The following is a 17,500-nucleotide window of genomic DNA, read 5'->3' as shown; positions in this document are numbered from 1 at the left end:
GGCCTCTGCTGTGCTGACATGTAAGCATAAGCTTTAAACGTGAAGCGTCTGACACAGTTTTCAAGTTTTTTTGTGACTTAGTGCGAGGATGTGTGGCTTAAAGTGGAACTATTATGTGCATTTCAGGCTAATTTATTTTTATTTCTGAGACCAGAAGGGCTGGGATTGATCGAGTTATTGTCACAAATCGCTTTATTTACTTCAGACCGACCCTCTCCGTAGGCTGTCAGATCAACCTGTGGGCAAAACGAGTGGATTGAGACTCTTCCGCATTAAGCCCCGCCTCCCGCCACTGCACTACATCGGGAGCGCGCACCGCACCTGCTTTCGCCGTCATTGTAACATCTCATAAACAGAAGGATTAGACTAATATGAACCCAATAAAAAAAAAAAATACAATGTCAACACAAAGCATACAGCCCTACATGTTGGAACCTGAATCAGAGCCTGAAAACGAAGTGGAAAACAGCAACCCACAGCAACGAATGCAGCAGGATGTCTCTCTTTGGTAAACTCACCAGCCATCGTTGGAAATAACTTTATCCCACGTTTTCCACCCGCCTGATGTATTTGTACATGCCCTTGTTAACCAGTAGAAGGTAACCAATCACCGAACCTTATCCCCCGGGACGTCACAAGGATTTCCAAGTAGAAAAAATTCTCTAAAACGACGAGTTTTTCGTCGCCGTGGAAACTGAACGGAGAGCGTGCTGGAACTCAAACTCAAACATGCGTTTAGGTGATAAAAAACAGTGTCGTCCACATGTCTGATGAGGATTCAACACTGTAACACTGTAGAAAGCTCAGAAAACTCCAAATACCATAATAGCACCCCTTTAAGCAGCAGTAAGCATGCGAGTTGTGCTCGCATGACTTTCGGCAGGAAGCTGAAGCTTCCTCGGACCGGCAGAGTTGCATTGGCCTCGTTTGAGCAGTTTGTTTCTTCAGCTGTGTTGTTCTTTAATCAGCAAGCCAATTGCATTGTGGGGGCATTTCATTTCAGACTGACCTACAGTAACACTCACATGATAGCATGCTGGGCTGTCTGTTCAGACGCATGCTGCGTTGTCACTGTTGTCCCGCAATCCAGCCTTTGATTGCCCTGAAATTTGAGCGCAGTTGTTTATCAATCATTTGGATTGATCCAGAAGTGTATTGTTGTTATGTTCAAACAGCCATGTCTGGGCTTTTTAAGCCTGGGCTTCAGTGACCTTTTAGTCTGTTACCAGGTAAAGTGACTGATGGCGAGTACAATAGCAGCGCTTCAGGAGAGATAAGTGAGATGAGATGAGTGCTGTGAAGTGACCTTTATGAGGGTTTCACTCGTTTATTTTCCATTTCAGATCTGCAGCCGCTGAACTACTTACTGGTTCTGAAATGGCAGAGAAGAAACTGGAACGCTTTGGACAGAGGTGGATGGTGGCGCTCATACTTCTGTGCAATCCAACAATGGTAGGACGAGGTTTATCTATTATTTAGTAACTTATTTGAGACTAATTTCCTGTATATTATTTCATGTCAGAAATCTATTACATAATGGAAGTTGCTTAGTGAGAGGTTGGCCGTACGTCTAGCAGACAGCAGCGTAGATTTGAAGTAAAAATTTATTTGAACATACATTTAAATTGAGAACAGGAAAAACAAAACCAAAAGAATATAGAAGAGAAAGACAATGTCTTCCCCGGCTTCTTCAGTCACCCAATATGATCAATAATAATAGCAGTGGTTAGTAATGGAATAACCAATAACCATTATGATGATGAGAGGGAGTTGATTGTTTTTTCTTTACAAATACAACAGACACACAGTTGTGAAACACACAATGTTGCAAAATAAAGACTAAAAATGTGAAAAAATGCATTTACAACAATTAAAAAAAGGTCAAACTAAGGTGCAGCCATTCGCATTGACCTTGTTCACATCGTACATAAGACCACATGCCTCAGCTTCTTCTGATGGCATGATGAAGAATAGGACTTTTTTTTAAAAATCATTTTTAAAATTTGTTTGTTTTTTCTTTTCTTGTATTTTAACAACAACCAATTTAAAGATACAATATGAAAAATAAGAAAAGAGAGAATAAAGTATAAAAGAAATTAAGAAATTAATTTATTGTTTCTTAGGTTGAGATGATGATGATGGGCTGAAGGTTCTGAGAACATTGTGCTACAGAAAAATATGTAGCTAATTATTCAGCCAAACATAAATGATTAAAACAAAAGAAAATAACTGAGATTAAGTTGCAGATGCATGACAACGGACAGTGTTTTACGCTTTCCGATAGCACCAATGTGCAGTTAAAGACAGGATACATTTATTAGATAGTTCTAATAAATTTATTACATTCATTATTAACATTATTATTAATAATAATAATAATAATAATAATAATAATAATAATAATAATAAGATTTTATTAATATATTATTAGTTATCAATAATATTAATATTATTAATATTATTTTTGTTGTTATTATTATTATTTTTGTTGTTGTTATTGTCATCATTATTACATTTATTTACACTGCTGTCAGATAATAATTATGAGCATTGTGGGACAGATATTAGTGACTCACCTGAAGTTGATGTTGTCACATTTTTATTTGTGTTGTATTTATGCAAATTTCCAGCAGCTTTTGTTTTTATCCTCAGTTGCAGTTTATGTTTTTTTGTGTACTTATGAAGTTTAGCACGACTTGAGGTCTTCGTTCTATTTGTCTTTTCTTAATCATCAGATTCATGTAGATTAATCCATGACTTTAGTCTCAGACAAACTAAAGCAAACTTAAACCGAGCCTAACAAAGTGACTGAAACGAGGTGGTTTAACTCAGGTTGAGGCCTACTCCTGGTTCACTTGAAGATCTGTCTCTGAATTGAGTAAGACGTGTAAGCATTTCTTACAAACTAGACTTCATGTATATTTCAGGTATGCTTGCTTTACTTAACTCATCTCGCAGCCTTTCTTTCTGAGTGCACACAGAATCTCTTATGCAGATGCATTTATTCATATGCATTTGCTTGCTTATTTATTTATTCTCCTCTTTGTGTGCCATGTCTTGTCAGGTTTCTCTCCTAGCTACTGGAGGTTTAATTCTTTTTGTAGAAACAGATGCTAATTTCCCCTTTTTCTTCCTTTGACTGTTGTTTTTTTTTAAGTTGTACCAAAAAAAATATTCAAACAGTGTATCTGCTCTCTGTCTGTCTTGCAGTTTCTGGTGAAAGCAAGCATAGACCACAACGAAACCCAGCAACAGCATCCAACAAATGTCTACCATGACATGGGAGTCACCAGGAACAAGATAGTAACCGCACAGTTTGAGTGCTATCAAAAGATAATGAAGGAAAATACCCACAGCAGACAAGGTAGCTTTGATGGCTGTGAATGTTAAAGCTGACTGAATGGTGGCAAGAGATAAATTAAATACAGAATATACACTGCTCAAAAAAAAAAAAGGGAACACTAAAGTAACACGTTGTAGATCTGAATGATCTGCCGCTCATCCGGGGGTCGGGTCACAGGGGCAGCAGCCTAAGCAAGGAAGCCCAGACTTCCCTCTCCCCAGCCACATTTGCCAACTCTGCGGGAAGTGGGGGGGCGGAGTTCCTCCCAGAGGGATGTGTCTGGAACACCTCACCAGGGAGGTCCAGGAGGAATCCTGACCAGATGCCCAAGCCACCTCAACTTAATCCTCTCAATGCGGAGAGCAGCAGCTCTACTGTGAGCCCCTCCCGGATGACCGAGCTCCTCACCCTATCTCTCAGGGAGAGCCCTGCCACCCTGTGGAGGAAATTCATTTAAGACACCTGTATGAAATATTTTTATTAAAAAAAAACTTTGTTCTTTCCATAGTTGAATGTGCTGACAACAAAATCACACAAAAATGATCAATGAAAATCAAATGTATCAACCCATGGAGGTCTGGATTTTGAGTTATACTCAAAATTAAAGTGGAAAAACACACTATAGGCTGATCCAACTTTGATGTAATGTCCTTTAAACAAGTCAAAATGAGGCTCAGTAGTGTGTGTAGCCCCCATGTGCCTGTATGACCTCCCTACAACTCCTGGGCATGCTCCTGATGAGGTGGCTGATGTTCTCTTGAGGGCTCTCCTCCCAGACCTGGACTAAAACATCCACCAACTCCTGGACAGTCTGTGGTGCAACTTGGCGTTGGTGGATGGACCGAGACATGATGTCCCAGATGTGTTCAGTTGGATTCAGGTCTGGGGAACGGGTTGCAGGAACTGCTGACACACTCCAGCCACATGAGGTCTAGCATTGTCTTGCACATCGAGGGCTGTGCGGCCCTCCAAAGAAATACCACCCCACACCATTACTGACCAACTGCCAAACTGGTCACGCTGAAAGATGTTGTAGGCAGCAGAATGTTCTCCACGGCGTCTCCAGACTCTGTCACGTCTGTTACATGTGCTCAGTGTGAACCTGCTTTCATCTGTAAAGAGCACAGGGCGCCAGTGGTGAATTAGCCAATCTTGGTGTTCTCTGGCAAATGCCAAATGTCCTGCACAGTGTTGGGTTGTAAGAACAACCCCCACCTGTGGACGTCGGACCCTCATACCACCCTCATGCAGTCTGTTTCTGACTGAGCAGACACATGCACATTTGTGGCCTGCTGGAGCTCATTTTGCAGGGCTCTGGCAGTGCTTCTCCTGTTCCTCCTTGCACAAAGAAGGAGGTAGCGGTCGTGCTGCTGGGTTGTTGTCCTCCCACGGCCTCCTCCATGTCTCCTGATGTACTGGCCTGTCTCCTGGTACCACTTGAGCCACTTGTGTGGGTTGTAGACTCCGTCTCATGCTACCACTAGAGTGAAAGCACCGCCAGCATTCAAAAGTGACCAAAACATCAGCCAGAAAGCATCGGAACTGAGAAGTGGTCTGTGGTTACCACCTGCAGAACCACTCCTTTATTGGGTGTGTCTTGCCAATTGCCCATAATTTCCACCTGTTGTCTACTCCATTTGCACAACCGCATGCGAAATTGATTGTCAATCAGTGTTGCTTCCTAAGTGGACAGTCCGATTTGACAGAAGTGTGGCTGACTTGGAGTTACATTGTGTTGTTTAAGTGTTCCCTTTATTTTTTTTAGCAGTGTATAATATCTGCAGGAGTACTCGACATGTACTTTGCTTTTCTATGTCCAATCAGCTAAGATTCAGACTGTTGACTCACTAAATCTGCTGTTCCTGAAATAATTTCATGTTATTTCAGAGGCCATGTGTAATCGCACTTGGGATGGCTGGCTGTGCTGGGATGACACTAAAGCTGGAGTAATATCAGAGCAGCACTGCCCGGACTACTTCCAGGATTTTGATCCTTCAGGTGGGATCTCAGCTTACACTAGCCAAACATGCTGAATAGGCAGCCTTTTTAGTATATTGGCTTTCACTCTGAATAGAGGTCAGGTTTTAATCCTTAGTTTGCTTTTTTAAAGTTCAGCTTTGCCTAGATTGAGATCACCTGATTTCCCTTGCTGAATAATACAACACTACTCATGACTAATCAAACAATTCTCACAGAATTCCTTCTAAAGTGCTTCTAAGGTTTCATACACTCCAAGGTTCTCTACAGATTGTTTTATACTCAATGTTTTATTTTTAAATTTTCAGCAAGTCATTGCCATTTTTCAATGCTAAGTAAACAAAAACATTCACTGTAGATGCAGTATTTTGTAGAAGCAGGTTTTATTCCTAAACTGTGTTTTGTTGAGTATTTTTTAATTTGTTTTATAGTATTTTTAACTAAACCTTACAAGTGACACAGAAGTGACAAAGCACTGATTTATATCATTGGCGGGCTCCATCATAACCTTGTGGCATTTTACACAATGGAAAATGTCTTCCTGCTAGGATTTTAAATGTTATTAAACGAGCAACAATCTTGGAGGCTTGAAATTGCATCATTTGATCATTTTAATGATAAGAGTTCTTATTGGAAATGAATGTTTTCTGTGGCAGATAAGTGTGCTATTAGTTGGCTTGATGATAAAGTCATTTTCATCCCTGATCTTTCAGTTTCGCCACCAACAAAATTAAATGAAATTCTGAACCTGTGTACATCACATTTGCCTCTTGCATTTTTAACTGATAACAGCTTGGATCTTTGCTATTTTGGCTTATTGTTTCTGGATGTAATAGCGCACTTTATTCAGTTAATGAAAAGATAAAACCTTTTGATTAATGCTCCTTTTATAGTCAGTTGTGGCACCCTCACCTCCCCCGCATCACTTAATTAGGTGATTGTATAAACTTCCAGATTTTTGTTAACTCCTTTATTCAGTTAACTTTTCTTCTTTTTTGGCCACTTTCATTCCTGTTGTTTATTTTGTTGCTGGTATGAAACTCTTGATTTTGTTTAGATTATCCAAATACAGTTAAATAACATGATTTAAGCTGTTTTCATGTCTATGACGGTGTTTATTTAAGTCACTTCAGTGAAATGCGACAGAAAGTAAACACCAGAAAGACTGTTAAAAAGAAATTAATACTGTGAGGAAGGTAATTTGAGTTATTTTCAAATTATTTCCTTCAGAAATTGTGACAAAGATTTGCACTGATAATGGACACTGGTTTCTGCATCCTGAGAGCAACCGGACATGGACCAATTACACCCGCTGCAATGAGCACACCAACATTGGCAGAATGGTAGGTCTTTTCATTAAACCACCACATATACGGTGGGAAGATGTGACTCTTGATTAGCACTGACCTTTAATTCAGTATCTGGACAATTACTGTACATTTGCAGTGAGAAGACAACACTTAAAGGTCATCTTGTCACTCCAAATCATGTTGCATTAAGTTCAGTAGACAGTTACTTCAAATACCCACAATATACTGAACTGCATAATCTGAACACTGATTTTATTTTTGCTCTAGATTAAATGTGCTGAAAAGATTTTGTAGTGCCGCTAAATATGTTGTTTTTGAGCACAAAGAGGCATGAACACATGGATGACCAGACTTAATCAGATTACGTCACTTCTATCTCATTTGCTTCCAGACCGCAATGAATCTTTTCTACTTAGCCCTCATCGGACATGGACTGTCGCTGACCTCGCTCTTCGTCTCCCTTGCTATATTCTTCCATTTCAAGTGAGTCTTAAGTTCCTGATGTCAGCGTGTTTCATTGATGGGAATCTTTTCATGTATTATTCAAGCTGTGAAGTAAAATCTTTTTTTTTTCTTTTCTATATCTTTTGCAGAAGTTTGAGTTGCCAAAGGATCACCCTTCACAAAAACCTCTTCTTCTCATTTGTTCTCAATTCTGTCATCACCATTATTTGGCTGACTGCAGTGGCAAACAACCAGGAGCTGGTGCAGAGGAACCCGGTTAGTTTATCAGTTGATTTTCATCTATTACTCTGGTTTTCACAGTTCTTGTCTCTTTCAGTGTGTAAACTGACTAAATCAGCTAAAAAAAACACTGCTCCAAAAGAGCCCTGCTGTTTACTGCTGCCATCTGCCTTCATTATGGGTATGTGTTTTTCTTCCTCAGACCAGCTGTAAAGTTTCCCAGTTTATTCATTTGTACCTGTTTGGCTGTAATTACTTCTGGATGCTGTGCGAGGGAATTTATCTGCACACACTCATCGTGGTGGCTGTGTTTGCAGAGAAGCAGCACCTGATGTGGTACTACCTCCTGGGTTGGGGTAAGTGAGGAATTTTGGCACATCAAACCCAATTAAAGTCTGTGCAAGCCTTCCAAGATCTCCTGCAGTCTTTAAATTAAATCCTCACTTTCATCTTTTCTTCACAGGCTTCCCTCTTATTCCAGCTTCCATACATGCCATTGCTCGGAGTTATTACTACAACGACAAGTAAGCTAACTGTCTAGCTAACAAATAAATTGCCTAAATGCAACAAGTGTAGCACTGACAGCAACCTCTCTGATGAATCCCTCTGCTGAAATGTTCTAGATTACTTTATAGGCAAACCCATCTGTGTAATAGGTTGCATGCCTCGTGATGCACCAGTAATGATGTGTAGACCTTCCTGTTTTCTTCTTCTCTTTATTGTAGCTGTTGGCTTAGCTCCAACACGTCGCTACTCTACATCATCCATGGTCCCATATGTGCTGCTCTTTTGGTAAGAGGGCTCACACTTTCTCCTGACACCAATCACTTGCAACATATTAAATCACAACATGTTTATTTAACCAAATGAAACAACCGATCCCTTCTGTGTTTCTCTTGCTACACTGTTTTTCTTGCGCAATGAGCACAATAATCTGCTTTTGTGTTCCTGTGAGTGGAGTCTGTGGGGCAGGAGGGGGGGGGATCTAGGCAGAACAGTTTCATAGCTTGTTTAATTGTGTTGTTCTTGTGAAATCTATTCATCTGCTCCTCTGAGAATCCACCTTGTGGTCCCAGGCCTGGGGTCTGTGTTAGTTTTTACCTAATCACTTCAGTGGGATGTGCTTCAGTGAAAACTGGTCCCATAAGAATCTCTTGCCTTTAAATGTTCAGGTTTTTAGAAGAACAGCTAATTATACAAGTCACTGTGGAGTTTCATTAAATCTTACCAAGTTTGTTAATAAGTTGTGCAGCAGACAAATTTCAGGGCCTTAAAGAAAATCATAATGCTGTCAAATGATGTTTTGAACATACGTGATCTCAAAAGCATTTAATTCTGTTGAAATAAACCAAAATTAAGACAGTCGATTTGGATTTTAACCGTTTTTAAAGAGTGACTGTAAGAAGCCATCACTTTTAACCTTTTGATATATTGGGCCTGCTTCGCTGTTTGCTGATCAAGTGTTTGGTTTCATCCTGCCAAAATCTACAAAGCTCTCTACAACACTGACGTACATTCATCTATCGGCAAAAGCAATTAGTCTGTTTTGACAGTTTTATACATGTCACTTAGACACAGGATGAATGGACAGGGTGTAAATTTCAACTTTAAAATGAAATGGTGGTCTCTGGACCGACAAGTCATAGAAAGCTTTGTTTGGCCACAGTGACTGTTCAGCAGAGACCAGCTTCTCATACCAGCTGTGTGGCATGAAGGTGGAAGTGTTATGATGTGGGACTCTTTCACTGAATTGCGGCATGGGCAGTGTGTAGGCTTTTATTAAATTATTAATGTAGCACCTTAGCAAGAAGTGTTCTAAAAATTAGTTTAATTTCTGAAAGAAAAACTCACAATGATCCCAGAAATAACGTGATTGTGACAAAAGTAATAATACATACAAATTCTAATAAATTTAACCAGTGAAAGTCAGACGTTGCTTTTCAACCATGCTTTAACAGAATTCCATAAAAAAATAAACTCCTGAAACAGGGCTCATAGAAGGCCACTTTAGAATAGTCCAATGTTTTCCTCTTGGCCATTCTTGGGAGTTTTTAGCTGTGTGTTTTGGCTCATGGTCCTGTTGCAAAACCCATGTCCTGAAAGACCAAGCTTTCTGGCACTGGCCAGCATATTTCTCCCTACAATCCCTTGATACGATTTCATATTACCCTGCACAAATTCAAAACACCCTTTGCCAGATGCAGCAAAGCAGCCCCAGAGCATAACAGAACCTCCTCCATGTTTCACAGTAGTGTTCTTTTCTTTGTGATCATAGAGCTGATTGTTATGATGGAGTGGAGATGTGGACCCAAACGCAGAGATGAGTGAAGCAGGGGTGTAGGTTCCAGAAGGTTTATTTAAATCAAAACAAGGAGCTCAGAGAACGAACTACCAGGCACAAATAAAGGGCAACAAAATGATCCAACAAACACAACTGAAACAGAGGGGTATAAATACACTGAAACAAAATGAGACACAGGTGAAACAAATGAACCCAGGTGAAACCAATGAACAGAAAATCAATTAAGCTAAACAAGAACCAAGAGAACTAAACAGGAAAAACTACAAAATAAAACAGGAAACTAGAAACTAAGGCACTGAATGAAACCACCACATCATAACAGAAACCACCACATCATAACACTGATGTGGTGAAAAGTTCCATTTTTTCTCATCTGTCCATCTGTCTTATTCTCCCAGAGTTTCTTGGCTTGTCAACATGTAGTTTGGCAAATTCCAATCTGGCTTTTTGATTTGTTATCAACAACAGTGTCTTCCTTGGTCGTCTCCTATTAAGTCCACGTTGGCTCAAACAACAACGGAAGATGCAATCTGACACTGATGTTGCTTGAGCTTGGAGTTCACCTTTAATCTCTTTAGAAGTCTTTCTGGGATCTTTTGTCACCATTCGTATTATCTGTCTCTTTGATTTGTCATCGGTTTTCCTCAAGTGACCACATTCAGGGAGATCGGCTACAGTCCCATGGATCTTAGATTTCGGAATAATATGTACAGCTGTAGTCACAGGAACATCAAGTTGCTTAAAGATGGTCTTATAGCCTTTACCTTTAACATGCTTCTCTACAGTTTTATATATATATATATATATATATATATATATATATATGCCCACTGACTGATTACAAGATTGTAGACATATGTGATGCTAATTAGTGGACACACTTTGGATTAACATGTCCCTTTGGTAACACTATTATAGTGTTTTCGAGGGGTACAATAATTTTGTCCTTGGTTTGTTTCATGAGTTTATTCTTTATATAATTCTGTTGATGCATGGTTGAAAAGCAATGTCTGGCTTTCATAAATTTCATAGAATTTTTATTATTGCTTTTGTCAGATTTAAGTTATTTCTGTGACCATTTTGAGTTTTTCTTTCATTGATCGAAGGATACCAACAATTTTGTCCACATGTGTAGCCTCTGATTTGTGCCAGAGTGCACATATGTGTTCACATAGACCAGAATGCCAGTGTGAATGCACTATTAATCCCACTGAAAGGCCTTAGTTGGGATTTAAAATGGGAAGTGCATGCAAGAAAATGTTTAAAATAGTACAGCGAAAGGGGTTGGGGAATTTCAGGCGGCATTTGTCAAATAATGGGACACAAAGAAGTCATCTTAGGCAAATGTAGGCCCTACTTTTCCTAGAATGTACCATCACATCTTTGTTTTTGTTGAACAAAAACATAAGGACCTGAATATAGGTCCACCCCCATTCACAGCATATTTTGTTCTGTTCCAGTTTCTCCAAAAATCTGAATATAATGCAGATTTGCTCTCTCCAGGTCAATTTGTTCTTTCTTCTAAATATCGTGCGAGTTCTCATCACCAAACTGAAGGTGACCCATCAAGCAGAATCCAGTCTCTACATGAAGGCAGTGCGAGCCACCCTCATCCTGGTACCTCTTCTAGGTATCCAGTTTGTCCTGCTTCCATACAAGCCAGAAGGACGTGTCTTCTCAGAAATATATGACTACATCATGCATATACTAATGCATTACCAGGTGAGATGATGTTTAGTGGTCATTGTGGAGGCTTGGGTTGCAGGGTATTTTTAAAGGCTTCTATTATAGAAAACAACAAAAAAAAAAACATTGTTATGTAAATACATGCCCAGTTTATATTTTTAGAATGGTATTCAATGGCCGGCGCCTGTTTCCTGAGAAAGCTCTTTTGTCTTTTAACAAGTAATTTATTAGGAAACTTGATTTCAATGTCTCTCTCCCCCATTCAAGGAGGCATTTATTTTACTAAAAGGACTGTCTCCTGGACTTTGACTTTATTATTTCCTTTGCTTTTAGTGAAAGCTTAACATTCTTAGGAATGAGACATTGTTTATGTTGTAGTCCGTGGGAGAACAGCAGGAAGGAAGACATGAATTATCTGCGCTGAATAGAGCTGAAATGTTGAAGAGTTGTTATCGGGTCATCTTGAGCTGTTTCAGCTTGGCCAGTGCAGGAACAACATCTTTAGCAAAAAGGCTGCATTAAAATGCATTTATTTGCAGTTTCAAGCCTTACGTCTTCATAGCACTTTTAGGATTAACAGTGTTCTCTGGGAAAAGACAACTTGCTACGGAACAGTAGTGTAGAACTGAGTCATTCCTTTTGCTTCAATTTCAGGGTCTGCTTGTGGCCACAATCTTCTGCTTTTTCAATGGAGAAGTAAGTAGGGGTTATGCCCTGACATTTTTTTTTAGACCTTCATGCTCATGTACATACAGTACTCGCCACCCATCCACAGACTGCGATTGTAGTAACTTTATAAAAATATGTTTTTGTTTCATAAAAATATTTTATATTTCACTTGAAAAAATAACTAGATAAATAATTATTTATATAGAAGAACAGCAGAGAAAGAGGTTTTTTAGTTAAGAAACGACCAAACAGGTTGTTGTCCTGTACATCCAATCGTATGCTAGGCTAACCTCTTGCTGTTAGCTTGATCACACACTCTCTCACCTATATTTTCAGATGCATAAAATATATAAGGATATTGGTACTTCAAACAAAAAGAGCATTTACAACATAATTTATAAAACTAAAGCCACTAGGCAGTTATATGGCTAAACTAGCAAGGCTAGCTTTAGCTATCTGAAAGTAGATAGATAGATATATGGATGGATGGATAGATAGATAGATAGATAGATGGATTTTTTTTTCAAGATGGATTATCTTATTCTGTTTTATTTAGTCATTGAGAACATTTTTTGCTTGCAATTATGACAGTGAGTATTAATTAACTGAGGACATATCAATGTTTTTCTTTTGTCTGTAATTCAGAAAAAGTTCCTTTAATACTGTGAATATGATTCTTTCTTTTAGGTCCAAGGAGTGTTGAGGCGCCATTGGAACCAGTATCATATTCAGTTTGGCAACAGCATAGGGAACCACTCGGATGCCCTGCGCTCAGCCTCCTACACGGCTTCTTCCATCACTGAGGTGCAGGGCTGCTACACCATTGACAGCCACACAGAACACATGAACGGCAAGGGCTTCCACGATGCGGACGTCTCCATCTTTAAATCAGACAGTCCCTTCGCCTGACCTCATCCCCCTTCTCAAACTCATCCATCCCTAAGATCTGCAGCATGTTTGGAGCTCCGTGGCATGTAGGAAAACTCGCCTCTTCCTGCAGATACAATGTCAGAGGAAACAAGTGGGGAAAAGGATTGTACACACAGACTCTCACCCACCAACAGGAAATGAACACTTCTGTCATATTAACACAGGCCCTTTAACAATACCGCAAGGTGAGCTTGGCACAAGCATTCCTGCACTGTGTTTTGTCTACAGTTTGCAACTGCGCAGCTACATTTGGACAATGACGCATTCTAGTAATCTCAATATTTTTTGCTATCTTTCTGCCTAAAAACCATTCTGAATGAATACATGGTGCCTGTTTGTTCCTTTCTTTGGCATCAGGTTGTTCATAAAAAGCATTTGATTACACTGTAAATTCTTTCAACATAGTCGGTGCCAAACTATGAAATCTACCATTAACAAACTTTATATTTCAACAAAGAAAAAAATGAAGGTAGGAACATTAAACAGGTGTATCATAATATATTAAAGTGCTATTATATTGCCTATTTCAAATGTTAATTTATCTGAACACGCTATTGTCTATTAAATAGAAACAGAGTAAATACCAAACAGTATTTATTAAGGACAATTCGCTTCGTTTTTCTCAGATGTTGAGTTAAATACTGATGTGACTTATGGCCAGCTATAAATTAACTTTTAAACCATTTGTTTTTCTCTTCTTAGTTTGATTATTTGTGCACAGTCAATGTAGTATAACACACACACACAGGTTACAGAGATATAGATGTGGACATGGCTAATGATTGGGCACAGCCCAACATGCTAATTGTTTAAAGTAATTGTACTGTTACTTGTAGTGCAGTCTTCATTTTTTTAACGACATTATCAGGAAATGACTTGTTTTGTTTATGCTCATTACACTTGAATGTACAAGGTAAATTTAAGGAGCTGACTCTATTGGACATGAGCACATCACATTCCCTTTCACTGCGGTCTTCATCCTCATTCTTCATGAATGCAGACATGTAACTGAGCTATGAGCCGCACTGGGTGAAAAATGACAGCAGCACAATGTTGTGAACATCCAGGTCCGAGGATATGATTAGGTTACAGGAGTCTTGCTTAGGCGATTTTAACATTTGTGAGTACGTATCCGTACAGTAGCTACTCACAAGTAAGGGTTAATATTTCCATCTGCTTGCAGAAGTCATGATGTAACTCCATCGCTGTGCAGATTTACTGTGAAAACAGACCGTTTATGCTCCGTTTTATGCTAGTTTATGCTAAGTGGGGGAGTAAAGTTTGATGACAATGCAGTCTATTGATTCAATTGATAATGAGTCAGTGTTTGCTGATGTCACAAACTATGATTTGGATTTACATAGATTCTGGATCCAGCAACTGATATATCACATGCTAATTGACATGATCACTTCCAGTCATATTAAATAATGAAAAGCAACTAAAAGATCAAAATCTGATTGTCTTTCTGAAATCGGAAAATTAAATTAGAGGGGTTTTTTTTTTCAATCCCAGACTGTCCCGCATTGTAGCTTTAAAATGTTCACATCATGTCAAAGATAATTCAATGAATTAATTTCTTTTCATACACATTAATGCAGGGTATAATGTGAACTTTACTCCTATGTGAAGTCTGAAACCAAATGTTGTTGGAACTTGCACAGTCTGGCTTAGTTGTCGCCCTCAGTACCAAGCTCCTGTTTTAGATTGACTTGAAGATAAAATAATTACCGTATTTTCTGGACTATAAGTTGCTCCGGAGTATAAGTCACAGGAACAGCTAACCTATGAAAAAAAGCGTGACTTGTAGTCTGGAAAATACGGTACCTAAGATTTTGAATCTTCATGTCTAAATATGCACTTGTTCATATGTTTACTGCCTTTAACTATGAAAACAAATTTATGTCCATTTTTAAATGGCCCCATCATGTTTTGTAAATTCAGGTCACTGGAGTCTCAGCAGACTGGCTGCTTTCGACAGACTTTAGGTGGATAGTGAAAATACAAGCAAGCTTTAAGGCCAGCGAGGTGATTCCAGTGGACTTATTTTTCACTTTAAAAGGAAAAGAAAATGATGAGCTGCATCAGTAAAATCTGGATGTGAAGCAATCAAAACATGTTTACTAAAGATTGGAATACAGGAATGTCTAACTCTCCTTAATTTAATATATTAAAAATCATATTTTGTCCCTTCATGTGTCGAATGAAGCAACATATTTATAAGTTGTTGCTGCTCTCTACTATGGAAAGTGAAAAGGGGATGCATCGGTTCTTTGAGCTGCATTCTCTCTTATTTTGTCCAGCAATGGTCTACATTAGCAAAAACTGACTGCTTACTTTAAACCTGATAAGAAATATTGCAATGCAGAAATATAATAAGATTCTTCAGCTTTCACAAGACGGTGGCCATGGAAAGAAAACTGACATGAATAAAAATGCTTTTTCAGCTGCACAGTTTTAACAGACACATTGCCGTTTCACATTGTCACATCCCACACATCTTTTCCTTTTGTTTTGTAGCGTTTTCATAACATATTGTCCACAATGCTGGGAACAGGAGTCACTGTCGGCTGATGTAAATATTGTTTTTGTAAATCTAACTTCTCTTAACAGAGAAGTTAAAGATGTGAGAGTGTATGTGCATGATTTCTGTATGCAGTATTTATGGGTATGCTATACTCTGGAGCATTCAACCACTAGTGCAGTGTTTTAGAAGGTGAGAGGTGACGTTCTGAATCATAATATCTTAACATGCTACTGTATCTGTCTCCCCCTCATCACCTCTTATCACCACTGATTGATTGCGTCCGCTTTCCTACCGGTATCGATTTGCCTCGGATGTTGGAATTTAGATCAGGGTAATTATGTCAGATTTAATTTGACCACATTCACATTGCTAGCTATGATTTATCATACTTGTTATTATATTGTGCTGTCTTTGGTGCCATGCAGCTCCTTCCCAGCTCTCCCGGCTTATATTTTGTTGAATTTTCCAGTTTGGTAGGGAAGGAACTACTCAGTTTGCCTGTTAGAAAGCACGAGGCGAATGACCTTGAATTGGTCCAAAGAAACCATCCTCCAACTGAATGTCGGTGGCATTTCCGTATAGCTGGCTGTTGGCTCATCAGACTCTAGGTCTTTAATATAACTGTGATTACACAACAGGAAGAAACACATTTTCTTGGTAAATAAAGTCCAAAGGCAGTGGCTTCATATCAGACGTGTAAACATATTGATTCAAACAGTGTGAGATCAGCCTGACTTTTCCCACGCCGTTGATGTCTTTTTATAGCACACACGAAGGACAGTTTGTCCTCATAAATTTACGACCTGCGTTTATGCCTGTCAGAGTGCTGATTTCACCATGTGGTTCATTTGCAATGATAGAATTCTGATGTCTTCATCGAAAGTCACGTTTTGTTCCTGACGCATCAGAAGCATTTATGAAGCTAAAGTAATGTCATTAAAACCTGTGGAAAAGCCAGAGACTTTTGGCAAGTGGAGTAAATCTTGTGTATCATTTTTGTTGTGTATTTATGTGTTCAATGTTTTCTCTTGACTCTTCTGAGAGTTTGTGACACTTTAGTAAAATGTTGCAAAGTATAACAAAAGCATTGAAATCGTCTGTAGTTTTTTGTTTATACTGTACTGTATCTAACTTTGATAGTCTTGACACATCGACTCCACACTGCTTTTTGAATGTAAATGGTTTTGTTTTATTATCTGGATGTGAACAACATCTATCTATCTATCTATCTATCTATCTATCTATCTATCTATCTATCTATCTATCTATCTATCTATCGTGTCTCTTTTTTTTATCATGTCAGCGACTTAGACAGTGTTGCTATCTTGTGTGTATGTGCATACAAATACAGTATAGCACAGAAAAAACCCTCAGTTCTGCGTTTTTCTTGTTTTTATTTCCATTTCCTGCAGTTGTCTGTCCAGGTTAACTTGGCTAAAATGATACCATTGCAGTGATACGTGGTCCATGTTTGAAGGCCCATTTGTGAATGTAACATAATTAATTAGGCCCTTAGGGAATTCACGATATTGCAACTATAAATGCAAGTTCGGCCCATCCTCATGGTTTCTGCCCATCCTTGCTGTTCAATAACCACAGCTTTAATAAATCACAGCTCTCCATCTTCTTTTCTGAAATACGTCATGAACTTTGCTTCTTGAAGCATCAGTTGTCTAAAATTGTTCTATAAAGATTATTCCTGACACTTTGTCAGTGTTCTACATGAAAGTGGAGCAAAGTGTTTTGCCCTGCTTGGGACGTTGTGGTGGACGACAAACCAAAGTTGTCAATTGTCAAACAATTTTTCTTTAGCAAAAAACACAGTCGGAGAATCACTGAAATGCATGAACAAATGAGAAAACTTACCTGGATTCAGTCCATATTATCCAGACCTGCTGAATGGATCAAAAAACTCTTCTTTTCAATTTCCTTGATTTGTTTAAACTAGAGATGTCCGATATAATTGGCATACCAATATTATTGGGCCGTTATCGACATTAAAATGGAACACTGGGAGTTTTCAGTATTGGTTTTTACTTTTTTAATGACACAACTGCACATGTTATATATCA

The 17,500-nt window shown here is 38.7% G+C and overlaps 1 protein-coding gene across 1 annotated transcript in view; it reads left to right on the top strand.

Annotated features, from left to right (window-relative positions):
* The window catches only part of LOC306766276 (calcitonin gene-related peptide type 1 receptor), a 34,373-nt gene extending 17,200 nt beyond the window's left edge, over window positions 1-17,173 (top strand). Inside the window, exons 2-13 of the mRNA XM_079253931.1 lie at window positions 1,344-1,452; window positions 3,211-3,364; window positions 5,231-5,341; window positions 6,551-6,663; window positions 7,022-7,113; window positions 7,224-7,350; window positions 7,517-7,670; window positions 7,778-7,838; window positions 8,040-8,106; window positions 11,120-11,338; window positions 11,957-11,998; window positions 12,659-17,173. Coding sequence (XP_079110057.1) covers window positions 1,378-1,452; window positions 3,211-3,364; window positions 5,231-5,341; window positions 6,551-6,663; window positions 7,022-7,113; window positions 7,224-7,350; window positions 7,517-7,670; window positions 7,778-7,838; window positions 8,040-8,106; window positions 11,120-11,338; window positions 11,957-11,998; window positions 12,659-12,880 — 1,437 coding nt within the window. The 5' untranslated portion in view covers window positions 1,344-1,377 and the 3' untranslated portion in view covers window positions 12,881-17,173. The remainder of the gene's footprint in view (window positions 1-1,343; window positions 1,453-3,210; window positions 3,365-5,230; window positions 5,342-6,550; window positions 6,664-7,021; window positions 7,114-7,223; window positions 7,351-7,516; window positions 7,671-7,777; window positions 7,839-8,039; window positions 8,107-11,119; window positions 11,339-11,956; window positions 11,999-12,658) is intronic.
* Window positions 17,174-17,500: the final 327 nt, after the last annotated feature.

This window comes from Telmatherina bonti (assembly GCF_933228915.1).
Source record: "Telmatherina bonti genome assembly, chromosome: 15".
NCBI classification, from domain to species: Eukaryota; Metazoa; Chordata; class Actinopteri; order Atheriniformes; family Telmatherinidae; genus Telmatherina; species Telmatherina bonti.
The sequence above is the reverse complement of the archived record's forward strand: the minus strand, read 5'-3'. Positions and strand labels throughout refer to the sequence as shown.